Source organism: Mastigoproctus giganteus, chromosome 7, assembly GCF_048544385.1.
Source record: "Mastigoproctus giganteus isolate SK-2022 chromosome 7, ASM4854438v1, whole genome shotgun sequence".
NCBI lineage: Eukaryota > Metazoa > Arthropoda > Arachnida > Uropygi > Thelyphonidae > Mastigoproctus > Mastigoproctus giganteus.
In genome coordinates, this window is record NC_143581.1 from 142478778 (window position 1) to 142498883 (window position 20106).

Here is a 20106-nt window from a genome sequence, read left to right on the forward strand (position 1 = left end):
ATTCAGGCTGGCGGCGGTGCGGGTATAGTGTCTGGGTAGCCCTGGCGTCCCACTCCCGAGCGCATTTATTGCATGCCGGGTAGTGGGCGTCCCTTTGGGCTCCGTGGAGGGTGGGGAGCCCGGGCACTGAACAATTAAAAAAACTCCATGAATCCTGATAAACTCATTTCTTCAGGGGCCCCAACCCGGTCCCTATCTGCAAACATAGACGAAGACCCAGATAGTATTATTAGTACAAAGAGGCAGCGAACAGAAGTACCATCAGGGCCTCTTCCCAGGTTCCTAATTATGCACTCAACTGGTGAAAAACCGATTGGTAAAATGTCTCCCTTTTTCATTCAAAAAGGGTTAGATGGGTTAGCAGGTTCACCCAAATCAGTTAAGAGGCTTCGTTCTGGAGACCTTTTAATTGAAACTAAAAATGACAGGCAATCTGAACATCTACTCCGAACAACATCAATCGGAGGAATCCCTATAACAGTGACACCACACAGAACACTCAATTTATCCAGAGGTGTCATTTCGGAGTGGGACCTTCTCGACGTAACCGAGGAGGAAATCTGCTCCGAATTAAAACCACAGGGAGTCATTGCCGTCAAGAGAATCACTGCGCAAAGGGATGGAAAAATTGTTAAAACCAGGAGCGTTATCCTGACTTTTAACTCTCCTAAACCTCCTGACGAGATTAAAGCTGGATACATCAACTGTTCAGTGCGTCCATACGTTCTGAACCCTTTACGGTGTTTTAAATGCCAGAAGTATGGACATTCTCAAATGGCCTGCCGTGGAGTCCTTGCATGCGCTTGATGCGGTGCAAAGGACCACGAAACAACAGCATGTTCAGCCGCAAAACCCACCTGTATTAACTGTGAAGGCGAACACCCGGCCTATTCATGAGCATGCCAGAGGTGGAAAGAAGAAAAAGAAATTCAACGGCTGAAGGCAGAGCTAAATATATCATACCAGGAGGCAAGGAAATCGGTCAAACCCCTGAATATCAACAAACCTACCTACGCCCAGAAGGTAGCAGGGAGATGTTCCGTCGGAACTCAGACGGACATGACCATTCCTCCAAAGGAGTCTTTCACTCCCATCGCGCGTTATCTTTTAAGTTCTCAAAAACCTGCACAAAAGGACCAATCAGCTGCCACTCCTATATCGGTACCTCCTAATGCTCCACAAGGAACAAAGATAATTATGAAAGAAAAGAATAAGAAAGGGGAAGTCCCCCCTAGTACCCAAGAAAAGATGGATGTGGAGCAGAAGGAGGTACCCGAAGATTCAGTTTTGGAACTCTTTGCGGGGGAGGAAATGGACACGGGACAGCGTCCATTCTTCCCCAAAAAAGACAAATCCAAGACTGATAAAAGTAAGCCCTCAGCACCTCGGAAGCCGCCTGATGGACCCACCAAGCCAAAATAATGGCTAAATTCCTACAATGGAATTGTCGTGGATTCTGGCGAAATATTGATGACATCAAGGCCCTCCTGCAAAAGCACGAGCCAGTTTGCTTTTGCTTGCAGGAGACATATCTAAAGGCAAATGATGATCCTACCATGCACAACATCACCTTTTTTTTCGAAAGGATAGAATTGCGGATGGCTCTGTACATGGGGGAGTGGCTATCCTTGTGGGTAACCAGACCCCAGTGCAGACCTTGCTAATTACAACCAGCATAGAGGCCGTTGCAATTCGCCTTTCAGTGGGATTTTTAATAACTGTGTGCTCCATTTATTTGCCACCTGGGACTGATATCTCCCAGGCAGACCTTGATGATCTTCTAACGCAGCTGCCTCCCCCTTTCTTACTTCTCGGGGATTTTAATGGACATAACACCCTGTGGGGTAGTGCTAACATCAACGGAAGGGGACGAGTCATAGAGCGTATGCTCAATGACAATGACCTTTCTCTTATAAATACTGGAACAACACCTTCTTCCACATGCCTACCCGTACTTTTTCTGCCATTGATCTCTCTATATGCTCCCCTTCTCTACTCCCTTCACTCACCTGGGAAGTGGAGGAGAATCCATACGGAAGTGATCACTTCCCTGTGATAACCTCGTTACATAGTGGGAGACCATGTCTTCCCTTCAGGTCACCACAGTGGAAGATTGATCAGGCTGACTGGACTGCCTTCCAACATCAGGCAAATTTTGATCTTAGCACGGTCAGTCAAGAGCCTATCAATGATGCAGTTAAGTACATCACAGAAAATATTGTCCAAGCAGCTGCGAATGCTGTTCCAAAAACATCTGCCCGGTTTCCACCATTTCCCAAACCTTGGTGGAATTCACAATGCACAGCAGCAAAAAAAGGCTCAAAACAAAGCGTGGGGGATATTTCGCCGATATCCTACCAAGAACAACCTTATAGCTTTCAAACGTGCATGAGCCAAAGCACGCTACATCCGTCGTCAGAGTCAAAAGGAATCGTGGATCCGTTTTACATCATCTATTAACCAGTCTACCAACTCTAAGGTAGTCTGGGATAAAATCCGGAAAATGAAGGGAAAATATACATCCCACCCTTCTTCAATCCTAGATTATAATGGATGTGCTATTGTAGATTCAACTGCAATAGCCAATTCTCTTGGGGAAACATTCTCTAACATCTCTGCAACATCTTCGTATTCCCCAGAGTTCCTGGTCCTGAAATATAAAATCGAAAAACGGGCACTTAACTTTAAATCTAATTGCTTTTATCCCTACAATGGGGATTTCACTATTCGGGAACTGAAAAGAGCCCTCGCTCTTTCCAACGCAAGTGCTGTTGGACCAGATGGCATCCATTATGAAATGATTAAACAACTTTCACCAAAATCTATGGATTGTCTGCTCCTTCTGTATAACAGAATCTTTATTGAAGGGCAGTTTCCGGACTCCTGGCGAAAGGCAATCGTTCTTGCCTTTCCTAAGCCAGGAAAGGATCCAAAAGTCACCACCAATTATCGTCCTATTGCCCTGACCAGCTGTCTGTGCAAAATCCTGGAGAGAATGGTTAATTCTCGTTTAATATGGTATCTCGAATCAAATGACCTTCTCTCCAACATCCAGTGCGGCTTCCGAAGGAACCGGTCCACTTTGGACCATCTTATTAGATTGGAAGCATCCATCCGGGATGCTTTCCTAAAACTCGAACACTTGGTGTCGGTGTTCTTTGACATGGAGAAAGCGTATGACACAACTTGGAGATTTGGCATCTTAAAAGATCTGCATAGCCTTGGCCTTAGGGGGCAACTGCCCATCTTTATTAAAAACTTTCTAGCCAATCGATCTTTCCAAGTTCGTGTTGGATCCTCACTCTCTTGTCCCTTCAGCCAAGAGGAGGGAGTACCACAAGGATCAGTATGAAGTGTCACGCTTTTTGCCATCAAAGTCAATTCCATCACAGAACAACTTCCTCCAACTGTAAACTGTGCCCTCTATGTTGATGACTTTAGCATATTTTGTCAGTCATGCAACATGAGGGTTATTGAAAGACAACTGCAGAAAGCCATTGATCGCCTTAATTCCTGGGCACTTGCTAATGGCTTCAGGTTCTCGCCGGAGAAGACCGTTTGCGTACACTTTTGTCGCAAGCGTAATCTTCATCCTGAACCTGAATTAATGCTCGGACAAAATGCTATTCCAGTAGTGTCAAGCACAAAATTCTTGGGACTTGTGTTTGACATTTCTTGAACATATTCGTCAGCTTCGTACAGAGTGCATGAAGGGACTAAATATTCTTCGCTCTCTCTCCTCTATGCGTTGGGGAGCAGATAGGCACACCCTACTACGTATTTATCGTGCACTTGTACGATCCAAATTAGACTACGGGGCCCAGGTTTACTCCTCAGCTAGAGACAGTGTCCTTCGATGGTTGGATCCCGTCCACCATCAGGCTATCCGTATAGCTACTGGAGCATTTTGAACATCTCCTGTCCAGAGCTTATACGTCGAAGCAAACGAACCACCGCTATCCCTTCAACGTAAGCAGTTGTCTTTAAGCTATGCTTTAAAGTTGAAATCCCTGCCAGACCATCCTACGTGGACATCTGTCTTTGAGCCACGTTGGGAAAACTTGTACAATACCCGTCAGACTGCCAACCGACCTTTTGGTATTCGTGTCCAAGAGCTACTAAGAGAGTTTAACATCATGGTAGACAAGGTTGCACAAACACCAAAAGAGACTCTTCCACCCTGGCATGCTCATACTCCATTGTGCGACTTCTCCCTTAAGAAATGGGTAAAATCTGAGACCTCATCATCTGTCTACTATCAGCTCTTTTCCGCACACTGAGCTGAGTATTCCGACTTCCTGCCCGTCTTCACAGATGGCTCGAAGTCTGAATCGTGCGTAGGATCTGCTGCTGTCTTTCGGGACACTATAATATCTCAGCAGATTCTTCCTGAATCCAGCATATACACTGCAGAGCTGCATGCTATAGAGTTAGCCTTGGATCACATTCGAACTTCTCAATGCCAAAGGTCAATAATATATTCTGATTCTTTGAGTGTATTACAGGTTTTATTATCTTTGAGACACAACTGTCATCCAGTTCTCTCTCGGGTTCAGCAGAAGATATATTCTCTTCATAAATATAAATTTGATATCCGCTTCTGCTGGATTCCTAGCCATATTGGGATAAAGGAAAATGATTTGGCTGACACTGCAGCTCCCACTAACAATCGTTGCCTGTCAGTCCCCTATACAGACTACAGGCAAATAATACACCAAAAGATATATTCCCAATGGCAAGAACTATGGCATAGAGAGAGAACAAATAAATTATACCAAATAAAGCCTCTAATACAAACATGGCAGTCCAGTCTGCGCAGGAATCGGAGCGAGGAAGTTGTTCTTGCCCGACTCCGCATAGGACACAGTCATCTGACACATTCGTTTCTGCTGAGGGCGGATGATCCTCCTATGTGCGAGCAATGTGACACTATTTTATCCATTAAACATATTTTATGTGACTGTTCCAGTTTTAGTAATGCTCGTTTTATCGCTTTTAACCATCTGACTGAGCCTTATACATTCAGTCAGATTTTATCCGACAATGACCACGTGTCTGCTATTTTTAGTTTCTTGAAATCAGTAAACCTTTTTAATCATATTTAAAAAATCTGATTATTTTTACCTTGTTTACTGATATTCGTCTTTTACAATTTATACGTGGCTTTTATACCCTGACTTAGTGACCTAATTCGTTAGGTCAGTGAAAGATTTTTACCATTTTCATGACAAGGTTTAGGCGCATTATAGCCTTAGTTGCTGATGCGCCAATAAAACTAAACCAACAACAAAACAGCTATGCCTGCTCACCTGTACGAGTCATCAGACCCAGTGCTCGCCTCTAACATCAACCTTTTGCTGACCTTTGCAGTTCTGCCGTTGGGTTGTTGTTTGACCATTTTGATGCCAGTCCTGGTACACTTTAACTACAGTGGCTCTCGAACACCCCACCAGTTCAGGCATTTGGGAAATCAAAGCACCAGCTCGTCGAGCACCCACAATCTGTCCTTTATCAAAGTCCAATAAATCCTTCCTTTTACCTGGAATTTTACTACCTACTGAACCACTGACACCTTATCTATGCTACGTAGGTTGACTAACTGCGCACTCTCGTACATCTCGTGGTCAACAGGTCGCAGTCAGTTTTCATAGGGATGGTCATAATTCAGTGATCACTCAGTATATATATGACATGGCTTAGAGGTCTTAAGGTTTGTTAAACTAAAAAAGCTGACAAGACTGTACTGTCCCGTGGCATTTAATATGTTAATTCATATTTCATATATTGCTACATGATACTGACTAAGACTGCAAATTAAATTATACTATTAAGAAAACAAAAGAATGTGCATGACTACAACAATTTAATAAATGAAAACGCTAAAGCATAATCATTACAGAGCCTTCAAATGCTGCCAGTAACTTTTACCAACATTATTAATTTGACGTTACCCGCAGTTGAATCAACAATAATCATTACGTTGGTTTTTAATTAAACTGCAGTCAGCACTTTAACTCATTATTGTATGAAAGCAGTATCAGCCCTTGATATGTATACAGCAAATAAGAAAATATAAAAGGTAATATTTTCTGAAGTTTCTACTTGTTCTTAAAATCCAATCTTTAGCTTAGTTACTTGATAACTTTTTTATTATTATTATTTTTATTAACAGGTCAACCTAAAACTTCAGAAGCATCGCATGCAATTTCAAGGTAGGTTACGGATTAATATATGTGGTTTTATATGATTCCTGACTGGCATTAGCATTACAAAATAAAATAAAGTAATAAAAAATGTTTACTCCAACAGTCAGTTATTCTCTGGTTGTAAAAAGTTTTGCACATCTATTCTGCTACCATCCTCTTCCAATTTTAATTTATATCCCTTGTTTGTATTGTCCAAGATGGAGAGTAAGGATGCCATCTGACTTTACTTTACTCAACATGTTTAAGGTGTTAAACACACTTCAGGTCAGGTCTCCTCACAGGTAGCTAGTTTCTGGATGATTGAATTTATGAAATTGAAGTCTTTCTTGGTAAGTGTATTTTGTGCTTATGACTTATCTTGTTGTTCTTCTCTACACCCATTCCAACACATACATCCAATCTTAAAATGAAGCTTCTACCTGTACACAGTACTGAAAATGTGCTGTAATCAAGGTAGGTTGCCAGCCCAACCATTGCAAAAATAATTACATTTGTCTCTGCTGACAATATTTATCACCAGTAGAATCTCATCAGCTATCCCAGAAGTCTATCAGCACCACTCTGAACTTCATGCTGGACTATACAATCTCCACTGTTTGGAATGTGGTACTACCCAATTCAAATGTAATTGTTGGAATTACTGCTACCCAATTGCAGTATCTTATATTTATAAATGATATATCAGTTGCCACTTCTCAAGTCATTTGCCTGAGAAGTGGAAAGTGATGAATCTGCTCCAAGTACAACTCAGAGTCCGTGATAAGTTACAGGACTTGGAGTAGTAGTGGTGGTAGTGGCAAGAAAGCAAATTTATATAGCATCAGCCAAAAAAAAAAAAAAAAAACACTTCCCCCATCCATACTCTTCAAGAATTTGTCTAGCCTCTCTTGAATTTATTCAGCTACAACAACAGATGGAAGCCTGTTCCAACAATCATCCACCCGCTGGTGAAGGCAAACTTCTGCACATCTATCTTGTAACCATCCCTTCTCAACTTCAATTTACACCCCTTCATGTGTGTGTAGTCTCAGCAAGTAGAAGAATACCATTAACGTTCAGCTTACTGAACCCAGTCAAGGCTTTAAACGCCTCAACCAGATCTCCCCCACAGGTGTCTGGTCTCAAGACACTGCAGTTTGTAGAACTGAAGCCTTTCTAGGTAAGAGCATGCTTTTGTTTCCTTCACCAATCTGGTTCCCCCACTGCACCCGTTCCAGCAGACCTACATCCTTCCTAAAGTGAAGCCTCTAGACCTGTATACAGTACTCAAGATGCAGTCTAACCATGGCCTTATACGAAAGGATAATCACCTCCTTATCCCTTCTAAAAAAGTTTCTGTGTATCATTTATAAAACCCCATGAGCTGTCTTGCAAGCATGTTGCACTGCTCAGAGAATTTCATCCCCATGTCTTTCATTCTCCACTACCCTCAGTGCAGTACCACACAATTGATGTTACTCTGGGTTGGTGCACTATGGTCATAGTTGCCGATGCGCCCAATAAATCCCAAAACAAACAAACAAACAAGTTACTCTGGGATTACTGCTACTCTTGCAGTTCCTTGCATTTGTCAATGTTAAACTACAGCTGCTGTTTCTTAGCCCATTGACCCCATTTTACCAGTTCTTGTTGTAGCTCATCCTAATGACTGCCTCTAACTGCCCTTCCAAATTGCCTTTTGTATTTTCTGCAAACTTAGCTTGATATATCTTCATCAATATCATTGATAAATGTGGACCTAGCACTGAACCCCGGGGAACATTAGTCTATGAAAAGCAGTGCCCTTTGAAAATAATTCTCTGTCTTTTTCACTTAACCATCCCTTTATCCATAGCAGTAACTTGCCCCTAATGCCACATTGCTCCAGTTTGTACAAAAGTTCTTTTATGTGCAAAAATATCAAAAGCTTTCTTCAAATCTAAGTATATGATGTCAAAACTATTTTTTGCATCCAGTTCCAGGGTCACTGTATCATAGTACCTTGTTTACTCTAATTATTCACCCTGCCCATATTTGTATCATCAGCAAACTTATACCTTAAACTTATATGTTATTATTAATATATTTAATAAATATTTAAAACAAAGGGCCTAACACCAAATAGTTTCTGTGAAGATGATCTTGCATTACTGCTTTAAAAACTTATTCCTTTATTTTCCTTGGAACAGAATTCAAGCTTATAGTTAAGTAAATACTTCACAGTATGATCCCCTTTTGTGAATAGGAGAGACATTTGCACACCTTAAGAATGTTTCTTGCAAACTAACCTTTCTATTTGCTTCTGTCCTCCCTTAATTCAAAGTGACCATGTTTTTAGCTATCATAGTGGAAGATTGATCAAGCTGAGTGGAATGCCTTCCAACATCTGATCCCATGCAACATTACTGCAGTCATTCAGAAACCTATCGATGAAGCAGTGATGTACATTAAAAAAATATTGCCTTTGCAGCTGCAATTGTAATTCCAGAAACATTGACCCTTGCCCACATTCCCCAAACCATGGAAGGATGCAGATTACACAACAATATGTTCACTCACTAAAGCATACTGTGTTCAACATCAGAACCAAAAGGAATCAAGGACCTGTTTTTACAACTTCTATTATTCAGCCAACCAGCATTAAGGTGGTCTGGAAAATACACAGTGCCAGCTTCATAATCCTCGAATAGCATTAGTAGAGGCATATGATGCAAGAAAGCAAGCTTATGCAGCATCAGCCAAAAAAAAAAAAAAAAAAACCCGCTCCCGTTTCACCCCTCTGTTCGTTCCAAATACCTGTCCAGCTCAGCCTTAAATTTATTTAGGCTATCAACTTCCACAACAAAGGATGGAAGTGTGTTCCACCAACCAACTACCCGTTGGCTAAAGGCAAATTCCGCACATCTATCCTACATCTGTCTTTCCTCAATTTGAATTTATGCCTTAAATCTGTTCTGAGCAAGAGGAAGAATCCCATCAGCATTCAGCATGCTCAAACCATTCAAGGCTTTATACACCTCAATCAGATCACCTTGAAGATGCCTAGTCTCCAGACACTAATTTTCAAAATTTAAGCTCTTTCTTCATAAGAGCAACAATTTGTTTCATTTGCTAACCTTGTTGCCCTTCTCTGTACTCGTTCCAACAGCTCTATATCCTTCTAAAAATGATACCTCCAGACCTGTATACAGTACTCAAGGTGTGGCCTGGCCATTGCCTTATACCAGTGGATAATTACCTCCTTATCCATGCTAGAAAAATTCCTGTATATCATTGACAAGACAATATGAGCTACTCTTCCAGACCGTCTGCACTGCACAGAAAACTTCATATCTGCCTGTACAATTACCCCCAGGTCCTTTTCATTTTCTACCACTGTCAGTGTAGAGCCACAGAATTTATACGTCACTCTGGGGTTACTGCTTCCCATATGTAGTACTTTACATTTGTCAATGTTAAACTTCATTTGCCACCTCTCAGTACATCTGCTCAACTTTTCTAGATCCTGTTGCAGCAGCATACTATCAATAGTGTTCTTAACAACCCTGCCAACTTTCGTATCGTCTGCAAACTTGGACATTACGCTTGATATACCATCATCAATATCATTTATAAATACAGAAAACAACAATGGACCCAACATGGACAAAATGGACCCAATTTGTCAATGTTAAACTTCATTTGCCACCTCTCAGTACATCTGCTCAACTTTTCTAGATCCTGTTGCAGCAGCATACTATCAATAGTGTTCTTAACAACCCTGCCAACTTTCGTATCGTCTGCAAACTTGGACATTACGCTTGATATACCATCATCAATATCATTTATAAATACAGAAAACAACAATGGACCCAACACTGAACCCTGAGGAACTCCACTAATAACATTAGTCCACGATGAGCAGTGTCCATTGATTACTACTCTCTGTCTTCTCTCCCTCAACCATCCCTTTATCCATAGCAGCAATTTGCCTCCAATGCCACACTGCTCCAATTTGTGCAGCAGTCTTCCATGTGAAACAGTATCAAAAGCCTTTCTAAGATCAAAATATATAATATCAAAGTTATTCCTTGCATCCAGTTCTTTTGTGACTGCACCATAGCATTCAATCAAATTGGTCAGGCAAGACTTTCCCTTAAAAAAACCATGCTGTGTCCGAGCTATAACTGAAGTCTTGTCTAGATGATCCTGCAATGCTTCTTTAACCAGTGGCTCCATTAATTTTCCTGGAACAAAAGTTAAACTCACAGGTCCATAATTACTTGTGTCAGCCTTTGATCCTCCTTTGTGAATTGGGGTCACATTTGCACACTTCCAGTCTATGGGTATCTCTCCCCTGAGTCCAAAGCTTTCATAATTATGGCTAAGGGTTTGCTTACTTCCTTTGCTGCCTCCTTTAATATAACGGGATAGATCCCATCCACCCCTGGTGCCTTTATGTTTATCATCAACAATTTCTCCTCCACTTTCCTCTCAGTTGTTACAAAATCATCTAGCTCACTACCAGAGTTTACTGCACCTCTGGCATTCCCCTTCCTGAATAACTCCTCATGTGTGAATGTAGATGCAAAATACTCGTTTAGTTTGTTAGCTACCTGAGCAGGATCCTCAACTGTTGATCCATCAATATCCAGTGGACCAATCTGATTCATCCCTTTCCTTCTGGAGTTTACATAGGTAAAGAACTCTTTTCTGTTTTTCTTTGCATCCTTTGCCAAGGATTTCTCATAATCTGCCTCTGCCTGCCTAATCTTCTCTGTGACTTGGTTACAGACCAGCTTATATTTATCATAGGCTTCCATGTTACCCATTAATTTATATGTATCCCATGCATTTTTCTTCTCTGCCATATGTCTCATTAGTTCATCTAGGCCTAAACCTTGAACAATATTTCTTAGTTGGTATGTAAAGCCTAGTGGCTTCCAAGGTAACTTCTTTGAATGCTTCCCGTTTTGAATTTGCTATTGATAACATCATTAGTTGGTCCCACCATATAGAATTTAAATTCTGTCTCAGACCACCGTAGTCACCTTTATGAAAGCAAAAACCCTTCCCTTTTCCCCTGCTGGTAGTTACCTCTTTGAATAAATCCCACTTCAGCACACTGTGATCACTACCACCTTGGCTTTTCCTTTATCTGCAGATTCTTGATGCATGAAGAATCACTACTGATAATCAGATCAGGAGTATTACTCCCTCTAGTTGCCTCCCGAACATGCTGATGTAGAAAACAATCATCAATTAAATCCACAAAAGCCTTCTAGTGTGTGAGTGACCAACCCACAAATTCCAGTCAATATCTGGGAAATTAAAATCCCCCATTATAAGACTCTGTGATTTTACTGGCCCATTGTTTCTCTGTGCAGTTTCTTATTACACTCATCAGAGTCTTTTTTTTTTATGTAAACCCCAAATACGAGAGGTATTAGAACCTATACTACTTAGTACCATGCTTGGGTTGGAGGTTGAGAATACAAAACAAGATATTTGTTGACATTGGACTTGAACTTCTGTAGACTGTAATTTTCAGGAAATTTGTATGAAGGAAGGTTCTTTCAGAAATCGGCAGTTGAATGAATAAACAAGGAAGATGAAACGTTGGTTCTGTGAGTTTGAAGTTTGACAGTAAATGGATGTTGGCTGGTGTCGGCACATGTTCGGACTCTTTTGAAAGAGAGAGAGATCAGGAATTATAGAAACCAATTCAGAACAACAGTGCCCATGGAAGGATCTTTAGAAGAGGCATGCAGCAGAAACAGTACGTCTATGAGACATTAAGCCTATAACACACTCCTACTCTAAATCTTGATCTCCTAATAGTTATGTCACACGAAACTGACTCGACACTGCACTATCCAGCAATGTCGACTGGTTTCACTTCCTTGGATTTTATGTGTTTCTTACCTAATGGCATAATCCCTTCTCCCTTCCTATCCTGTCTATTGTTCCTGTACACATTGTACTCCTCAAATTCCAGTTCTGCATTCCTTATATCTGTGTGAAACCACGTCTCTATCCCAACAATATCTTCCTTTGATGTTCTGAGCAATACCTGAAATTCATCAAATTTATTTACCAAACTCCTTGCATTGGTGTACATGCAAGTATACATGCACCTGTTCCTATTCTTAGCTACCCTAACAAAACCCATGTGTTTACTTGTACCACAATGACTCCCATCAGTGTCTGAAATACACTGCATCTTGTTTTCCAGGCTGCTGCTCATTCCAGTAGAAGCAGTGCAAGTATCACTTACACCTCTGCCAGTGGCTACTGTTAATCTGTTAGTCCTTGTATCCCCTCCCAAGCTAGCAGTTTTCCGACCCACCTAACACTGCCTCGATAGCATCAGCAAATATTCTTGAACTCTTTCTATTTAAGTGTATCCCATCCCTGTAGAAGCAGTCTCTCCTGTTAACAAGTACAGACCCAAGTGAAAAAATTTTTACCCCTTGAGCCTTGCTCAGTCTTTTCAGGGCCGAATTGATCGACAAGGCTCTCATCGTATACTCCCTCCTATCATGTCTGGGCAGAATTGCAGACACTTTCAAATTCAACCCTAATTCACAGCTTTTTTTCAACAGTTACCTGTACTTGTTAAGTAATTCTGCCGGTCTCCTACTCTTAATATCATTAGTGCCAACATGTACAACAATATCACCTTTTGTGCCCTTAAAAGATGATACCCACTATACAACGTCATCAACCTTTGCCCCTGTTCCACTCTGTTCCTTTTTACATAATGTTCCCCGTTTCCCCGACAATAGAATCACTAACAACTAATAGTTCCTGTGGGACCATTGCATTCTGCCTTGTGGGTTGTCGCTGTGTTGCGTGATGATCAAATGCAAGGTCTGGCATTGATGTGGGCAGCGGTGATCTCAATCGGCCCCTCAATTTAGATCCTTCGCGGGCATCCACCCTGTTCTTCAAGCTCTCATATAAGCCCATAACAATGCTGAGTTGTAGCCTGATTTCCTCACACTCCTTACATCGCGCACCACAAAAACATTCCCCTTGGCAATATCACGTACTGTACCTGATTGCTCCACAAACATCAAGCAAGCAGTGCATTTTAAAAGGCTGTGATTCAGAGGGCAACTCTCCCCCCCCCCTCAATTCTGCCCTGAGCCACAGCACACCATTTAGCATGAACCTTTTGCTTTTCTGCTCTGGTCTGAATCATGATTTCGATTCAATTTCAATTACAGTACAAAATTATAACCCTAAATTTCTATCCCAAACAGTTGTAACACTATATATCTATATATATTTTTTCAGTATCAAGTATTATCTTCGAGTTTCTTTATGTAGCTTCCGTATCAAGTTATGTATTAATTAATATGTTACGTTTATAAAATCTAAGTCGTTATATGTATTTAGTTAAAAAGTACAATTTAATTGACAATGAAGTTCAACAAGATTAACAAATTTTACTGATTAATTGATAATATTATATACTATTCTATACTAAGCTAATGCTATCTAGTTCGGAATATAACATTGTATTGTATAACAATGGCGGCAAGTTACGAACAGTAAATCTACGGACACTTAAATATTAATTAACTTCCAAAATCTTGCTGTCTCAATTCAGTATAAACCAAGGTTCTTGACTAGGTCTATAAGCTACTTATAGAAAATAATTTAATATAACAATTAGTCAATAAAGTGGCTAAATATAGCTAAAAAACTTCCCATTTGCCGGCTCTGCAAAATTTGTAAAACACATGGATTGGATACCCTCACTGATACTAAGTAATAACCTACAAAATCTCTCAAAATTTAAACTAGGTTAATTTTAAAATTTAAATATAATAGATGTGCTGTTCCACTTTTAACTGCAATTCTCATTACTTTTGGGGAAGCTTTTTCTCTCATCGCGGCAACATGGATTGGTGAAATTAGATTTTTTTTTTTTTTTTTTCTTTTTGTCTGATGCTGCATAAGCTTGCTTTCTTGCATCATATGCGTCTACTAATGCTAACATTATCTTATTCCCCAGAATTCCTTGTCCTAGAAAAAAATAATTAAAAAGAAGATATTTAAGTTTATATCCTAGGATTTTTATCTCCTCTATGATAAATACAATGGGCTATTTATCATAAAAGAGTACTGTGGGGCCAGGTGCCTCCGTAACCAGGTCGGAAGGAGCAGCAGTGCGTAGCACACTCTTCTTGATTAGACCAGGGTTCGTGCCTGTCACCACCAAATACGGAGGATGCGGAAAGGTCAGGTAATGACCACCACATATTAGCATTAGCATTAGTAGAGGCATTTGATGCAAGAAAGCAAGCTTATGCAGCATCAGCCACAAAAAAAAAAAAAAAAAACCCACTTCCACTTCACCCCTCTGTTTGTTCAAAATACCTGTCCAGCTTAGCTTTAAACTTATTTAGGCTATCAACCTCCACGACAAGGGATGGAAGTCTGTTCCACCAACCAACCAACCAACCACCCGCTGGCTAAAGGCAAATTTCCACACGTCTATCCTACATCTGTCTTTCCTCAATTTGAATTTATGCCCTCTCAGGTGATTATTCTGAGCTAGAGGAAGAATCCCATCAGCATTGAGCATGCTCAAACCATTCAAGGCTTTATACACCTCTATCAGATCACCTCGCTGGTGCCTAGTCTCCAGACACTGTAATTTGCAAAACTTAAGCCTTTCTTCGTAAGAGCACCCCTTTGTTCCATTCACTAATCTTGTTGCCCTTCTCTGTACTCGTTCCAGCAGCTCTACATCCTTCTTGAAATGAGGCCTCCAGGCCTGTATACAGTACTCTAGGTGTGGCCTGACCATTGCCTTATACAAGGGAATAATCACCTCCTTATCCCTGCTGGAAAAATTCCTATATATCCCGGAGCAATATGGCCTTAGTTGCTAATGCTCCTAAAAACCAAACAAAAAAAAAAAAAAACTGTGGGGCCAAATGATATCCACCATGAAACGATTAAGCAACTTTCACCAAAATCTAGGCGTAACATCCTTTTTGCTGTATAACAGAATCTTTCATGGGAGGCAGTTTGTGGACTCTTGGCCTGTGGTATCAAGAGTTATTGCAGGCACTGGTGCAAAATGCATGACTGGCCTCCTTGTGCCCACATATAAATGAGAGGTTAAAAAGCAAGAAGTCAGTTATAACATATAACAAATAAGATAAATAAAATAAAAACATTTTTATTATTTTAAGTTTGCAGAATTTTTTGCTTATTATTAAAAATGGATTTATATACTTAAAAAATTTAATATTAAGGTCTGCCGGGTCCTTTGAAGAATTGCAGATCTGAGTACTATAGACCCCCCCCCATCCTTTCCTTTGACAGGAAACAAAGTTCCTTCCACAAATTTCCGGTACTATCACCTCTGACTAGCAGTTTGTGCAAAATGTGGGTTCGGTGTGTGAGAACCTGTTCCTCCAATAGAACAATCTTAATAGAAGGGAAACCTTGCTGTTTCATTCATCATCATCATCCTGAACTTGAATAGCTTGGACAATATTATATTCCTTTAGTACCTGAGACCAGATTTTTGGGACTCACATCTGATAAAAAGTAAACCTTGCTTCAAAAAAAAAAAAAAAAATGCCTGAGACAAAAGTATACAGAGGAGATTTGAATATCCTCAGTGCTTTTTCGTGTACTTCATGGGTTGCTGACCATTGCACTTCACTCTGCCTCTATCATGCATGCACTTTGAAACCTAAACTGAATTATGAATCCCAGATATAAGCATCTGCCAGAAACAGAATCCCATCCATCATCATGTGGTTCATATTGCTAATGTAGCATTTTGAACATCTTCTGTCCAGAGCCTGTATACAGAAGCAAATGAACCATCGTTATCACTTTGATGGGAACAGTTTCTCTACAGTACATTTTGAAATTGAAATCCCTACTAGACCACCCATGTGGACAACTGTTCTCGAACCATGTTGGTTTCCCTTATAAAGGTTGTGTTATAAAGATTTATAACTCGTATTATAAGTCTTTATAACACCAGTCAGACTGCCAACCATTCATTGGTTATTCATATGCAAGAGGTCATCATCAAAGGTATACATGTCATTAGGACAACCCCCTCTGATGTGAGATACTCATGTACCAGCGATTTATCAAACTAGAGAAGTCTCATTTTCTCTTTCTACCTGCAACTGTATTCAGCACACCAAACTCACCATTCTAACTTTTTGCCAGTTTATACAGATGGCTAGAAGCCAGAACTTCTCTGAGATCTTCCATTATCTTACCAGACATTACAGTATCCATGCAGAATCTCTCCTAATGCAGAATCTCATTTTAAGGCAAGGGGTTACATACTGTAGAGCTCACTTTGGATCACATACAAACCTCACCACTACCAAAAATATTACATATAGTGATGTGCTGAGTTCATTGCAGGCCTTATCAATGATAAGGTATAATCCAGGTAATTTGCTTACCTGGTGGTATAATGGTTGGATGGTTTAGTAGGGATTTCAATTTCAAAATGTATTGTAGAGAAACTGTTCCCATCAAAGTGATGATGGTTCATTTGCTTCTGTATACAGGCTCTGGACAGAAGATCCCCATCTACACTGCACATTTGGCTGACATTTCAGCCAAATGTGCAGTTACCCTAAATAATCCTTGTATGCTATTCGAGATACATACTACTGGCAAGTAATAAAAAAGAAAATGTTTTCCCTAATTGCAACATTTGTGCCATGGTAGGCTTCACACAAATACCAGATAAAACCTGCTGTTGAACTGTGGCAGTCCAGGCTGCAGGAATCATAAAGATGAAGTTGTTCTAACTCAGCACTGCATAGGAGACAGTTATCATACACATTGTGCTGAAGGCTGATGACCCTCCCATGTGCAAGCACTTACTTAAACTTATGTTTATTCAGTATGTAAAATTTTCATTGCACATTATTTATGTTAAAAGTACTGACTTTTAATCTGACTTAATCTATACACTCATGTTATATCTGACAGGCAAATTGTAATGAAACTTTCAGTTTTTGAAATTTATAAACTTGTAAATATTTATTTATACAGGTCTATAAATTTTGTTATACAGTGGATTCCGATTATTTGGGCCACCAGTTAATCGGGGCAGGCAATCCGTTTATTTGGGACAAATCTATAAAAACAGAAACCAGTCGAGAAAATAGCCAGGGTTTACTTCGCTTAATTGGGACAGCATGTCGTTTAATCGGGGCAGGAGACCGCAGCACTGGAGATTACCCTACAATTGTCTCCGATGGTACCACATGGTTCAGTCGAAATTAAGGACGTCCCAACCACAAAACAATAAAAACAATTAGCAGTCACCTGTTTATTGGGCTTTTCTGTTAGTGAAATCTATCATAAACGGACAGTAAACTCGATCTTACTGAATTTGTGATAATACCGACAGCTGGAATTCTGTGGGTTATTATGGTGAAATGTGTTTACACTTCCATGAAATCTTCAATCATATAAAAGAAATTAATTTTCAGATATTCTCTTCATTCCTATTTTTAAAGCTTTGTAACTCGTTATTCCGTTCTCGCTTACGCGTATCGTGTTTCTTGCAATTTGTGTGTGCCGTGTTTTTTGTTATTGATTGCTTATCTTTTTACTGTTTTAAATTTGAACCTCCACCCACAAATGTAAGTGAACAGAAATGTCAACTAGTTTGTATGTACTTATTACAGTACGTATTAATTATTCCGATTATGACATATATTCTTCTGATTTTCACGTATCATTTAATTTTTTAATTGGTAAGGTAATAAAGGGTAAATTTGTGCTTAATATATCTTTGCTTTTATAGCCTGTGGATAATATTCCTCCTATTTTTGCTAATTAGAATCGCTGTTTAATAGAATTAAAATTCAATTCACAAACATGATCACAATGACCGGCGCTTACTGCGCATCATATAGTGAATGGTACTTTACTATGCTACCTATCAAATCACGTTATGATGGTGATTCCATCATAACGTGATTTGATTGTACAGTGAACCAGTTGTAAAGGGGGTACATTGTATTTTTAACTATTTACGTGAAACTTCAGATAATTGGGGCAGCCGCTTAATTGGGCCAAAATGCACTAGTCCCGATGTGTCCCAAATAACTGGAATGGACTGTAGTTGTTTAGGTTTTAAACAACTTTAAGAGTTACTGCTTTTTGCACATTTTTACATGATAATCTATTTGTTGGTTACCGATTTTTAATGTATTTTATTTTTCAAATTGATAGCCTAAGTTGCCCAAGCATCATTAAAAATCAAACTAAGCACAGCTCTAGTCAACACAGGACTGCTCTCTCTTAATTATGTCTAAAGATGTCCTACTCTTTTGGTGCCTTATTTATTTTCAGTTTCAACTTCCACTTTCCTCCTAAATTACCATATAATCTATTAATCCCAGGCTTGATTATCATTGACAGTAGTTATTTCTTTCAATAATTAGTATTAGTATTTTTTGCACCCAGTTCCTTTGATTCTGTGCCATAACATCCAGTCAAACAAGCCAGACAAGATCACCCCTTAACAAATTCATGTTGTGACTGCAGTATAACCAAACTCCTGTCTAATTGGTCCTACATTACTTCTTTAACCAATGACTCCATTATTTTCCTTGGACCAAAAGTTGAGGTCTGTAATTGCTTATGTCACCCTTTGATCCCATTTGTGAAATGGGGCTACATTCACATGTCCATTGCAGGGCTTACTCTGAATCCAAGGGTGCTCTCATAATGACTGAAAGTGTGCTTACTTCCTTTGCTGCTTCCCTTAATATAACTGGATAGATCCTATCCACCCCCAAATGTATGTTTAGCTTCAACAATTTCTCATCCACTCTCTTCTCAGTTATCACAATCTTTTGACTCTCTGTTAGAATTTGATAAGCTTCTGGTACCTTAAAATTGCATCCTTTATGTAGACCTTGGTTTGAGGGTCCTTCAGGGTGCTGCAGGCATTCTCTCAGATATGTGAAACTGTGCTTGCTACCTGGAAGTCTAAAATGCCGATGGAACTGATATTCGGGTGACACTCAAGTGAAATGCACCTGATTTCAGTGAAGTCTGGTCAGTCTGTGAGGCCAATCCTGTGCTTGCACCTTCATGATGGTGGAACTGTTAGTAACCCTGGATATAACCTCCATGTAGAGTCCTGAAATGTGGCACCTAGCACACTGTGGGTGACCCAGGTGTGAACCAACATAAGCAGGGGTCACAGTGTGGTGCCCACACCACACAGAGGAATGCTGCCCCTCTGTGTTACCAGGAAATACTATATAGTAGATGGCCCTCATCAACCAGTGCAATACCACCACTTTGCTTATTGGAGGCTTGAAGTGGCGGAACCTATGTTTAGTCTACAGAACTAAGTTCCGGTCAAACCCTCCCCATCTCTTCCATCATGCAGTATGATTGATGTCTTCTAAGGTTATAATGAATATCATGGCATTTTGGCACCATTTTCCTTACATTTTGATAGTAGAGCTCTAAAACGGGGTTCAAAAGCTGGCCACTAGTTAGTAACTCCAGACTGAACCAATTGGTAACTCTCTAGGAGGCTTCTGGATTGGCTCACTGCCTCTAGTCTGCCACATAGTATCTGGAGGTTGGTCGAGTGTTGTGTATGTGCAGGGGGGGCATTGTCGAGGAGCTGGGTATATTCTTACCATGCATATGCTATATCCAAAAATTCCATTACTTCATACAGCATGTCCTCCCCCTACTGAATACACCATGAATTGTCAAACCAATAGAACAAACTTATCTGGGAAAAGATCTAAACCTACTAAACAATTCCTCATTCATTTCACAAATACAGGAACTCCCCAACTTTCATAAGCGTTGCGTTCCATGGAACGCTCGGAATTTCTCCCATGCTTGTGCAGCACTCGCAACTGTGCTCGCTGAATTGATTCAATCAAAA

At 40.1% G+C, this 20106-nt stretch overlaps 1 protein-coding gene across 1 annotated transcript in view; it reads left to right on the forward strand.

The window, feature by feature from the left end:
- LOC150083237 (tudor domain-containing protein 1-like) overlaps positions 1-20106 on the forward strand; it is a 657806-nt gene that overhangs the window by 594023 nt on the left and 43677 nt on the right. Inside the window, exon 24 of the mRNA XM_090378447.1 lies at positions 6173-6212. Within this exon, the coding sequence (XP_090234573.1) occupies positions 6173-6212 (40 nt within the window). The remainder of the gene's footprint in view (positions 1-6172; positions 6213-20106) is intronic.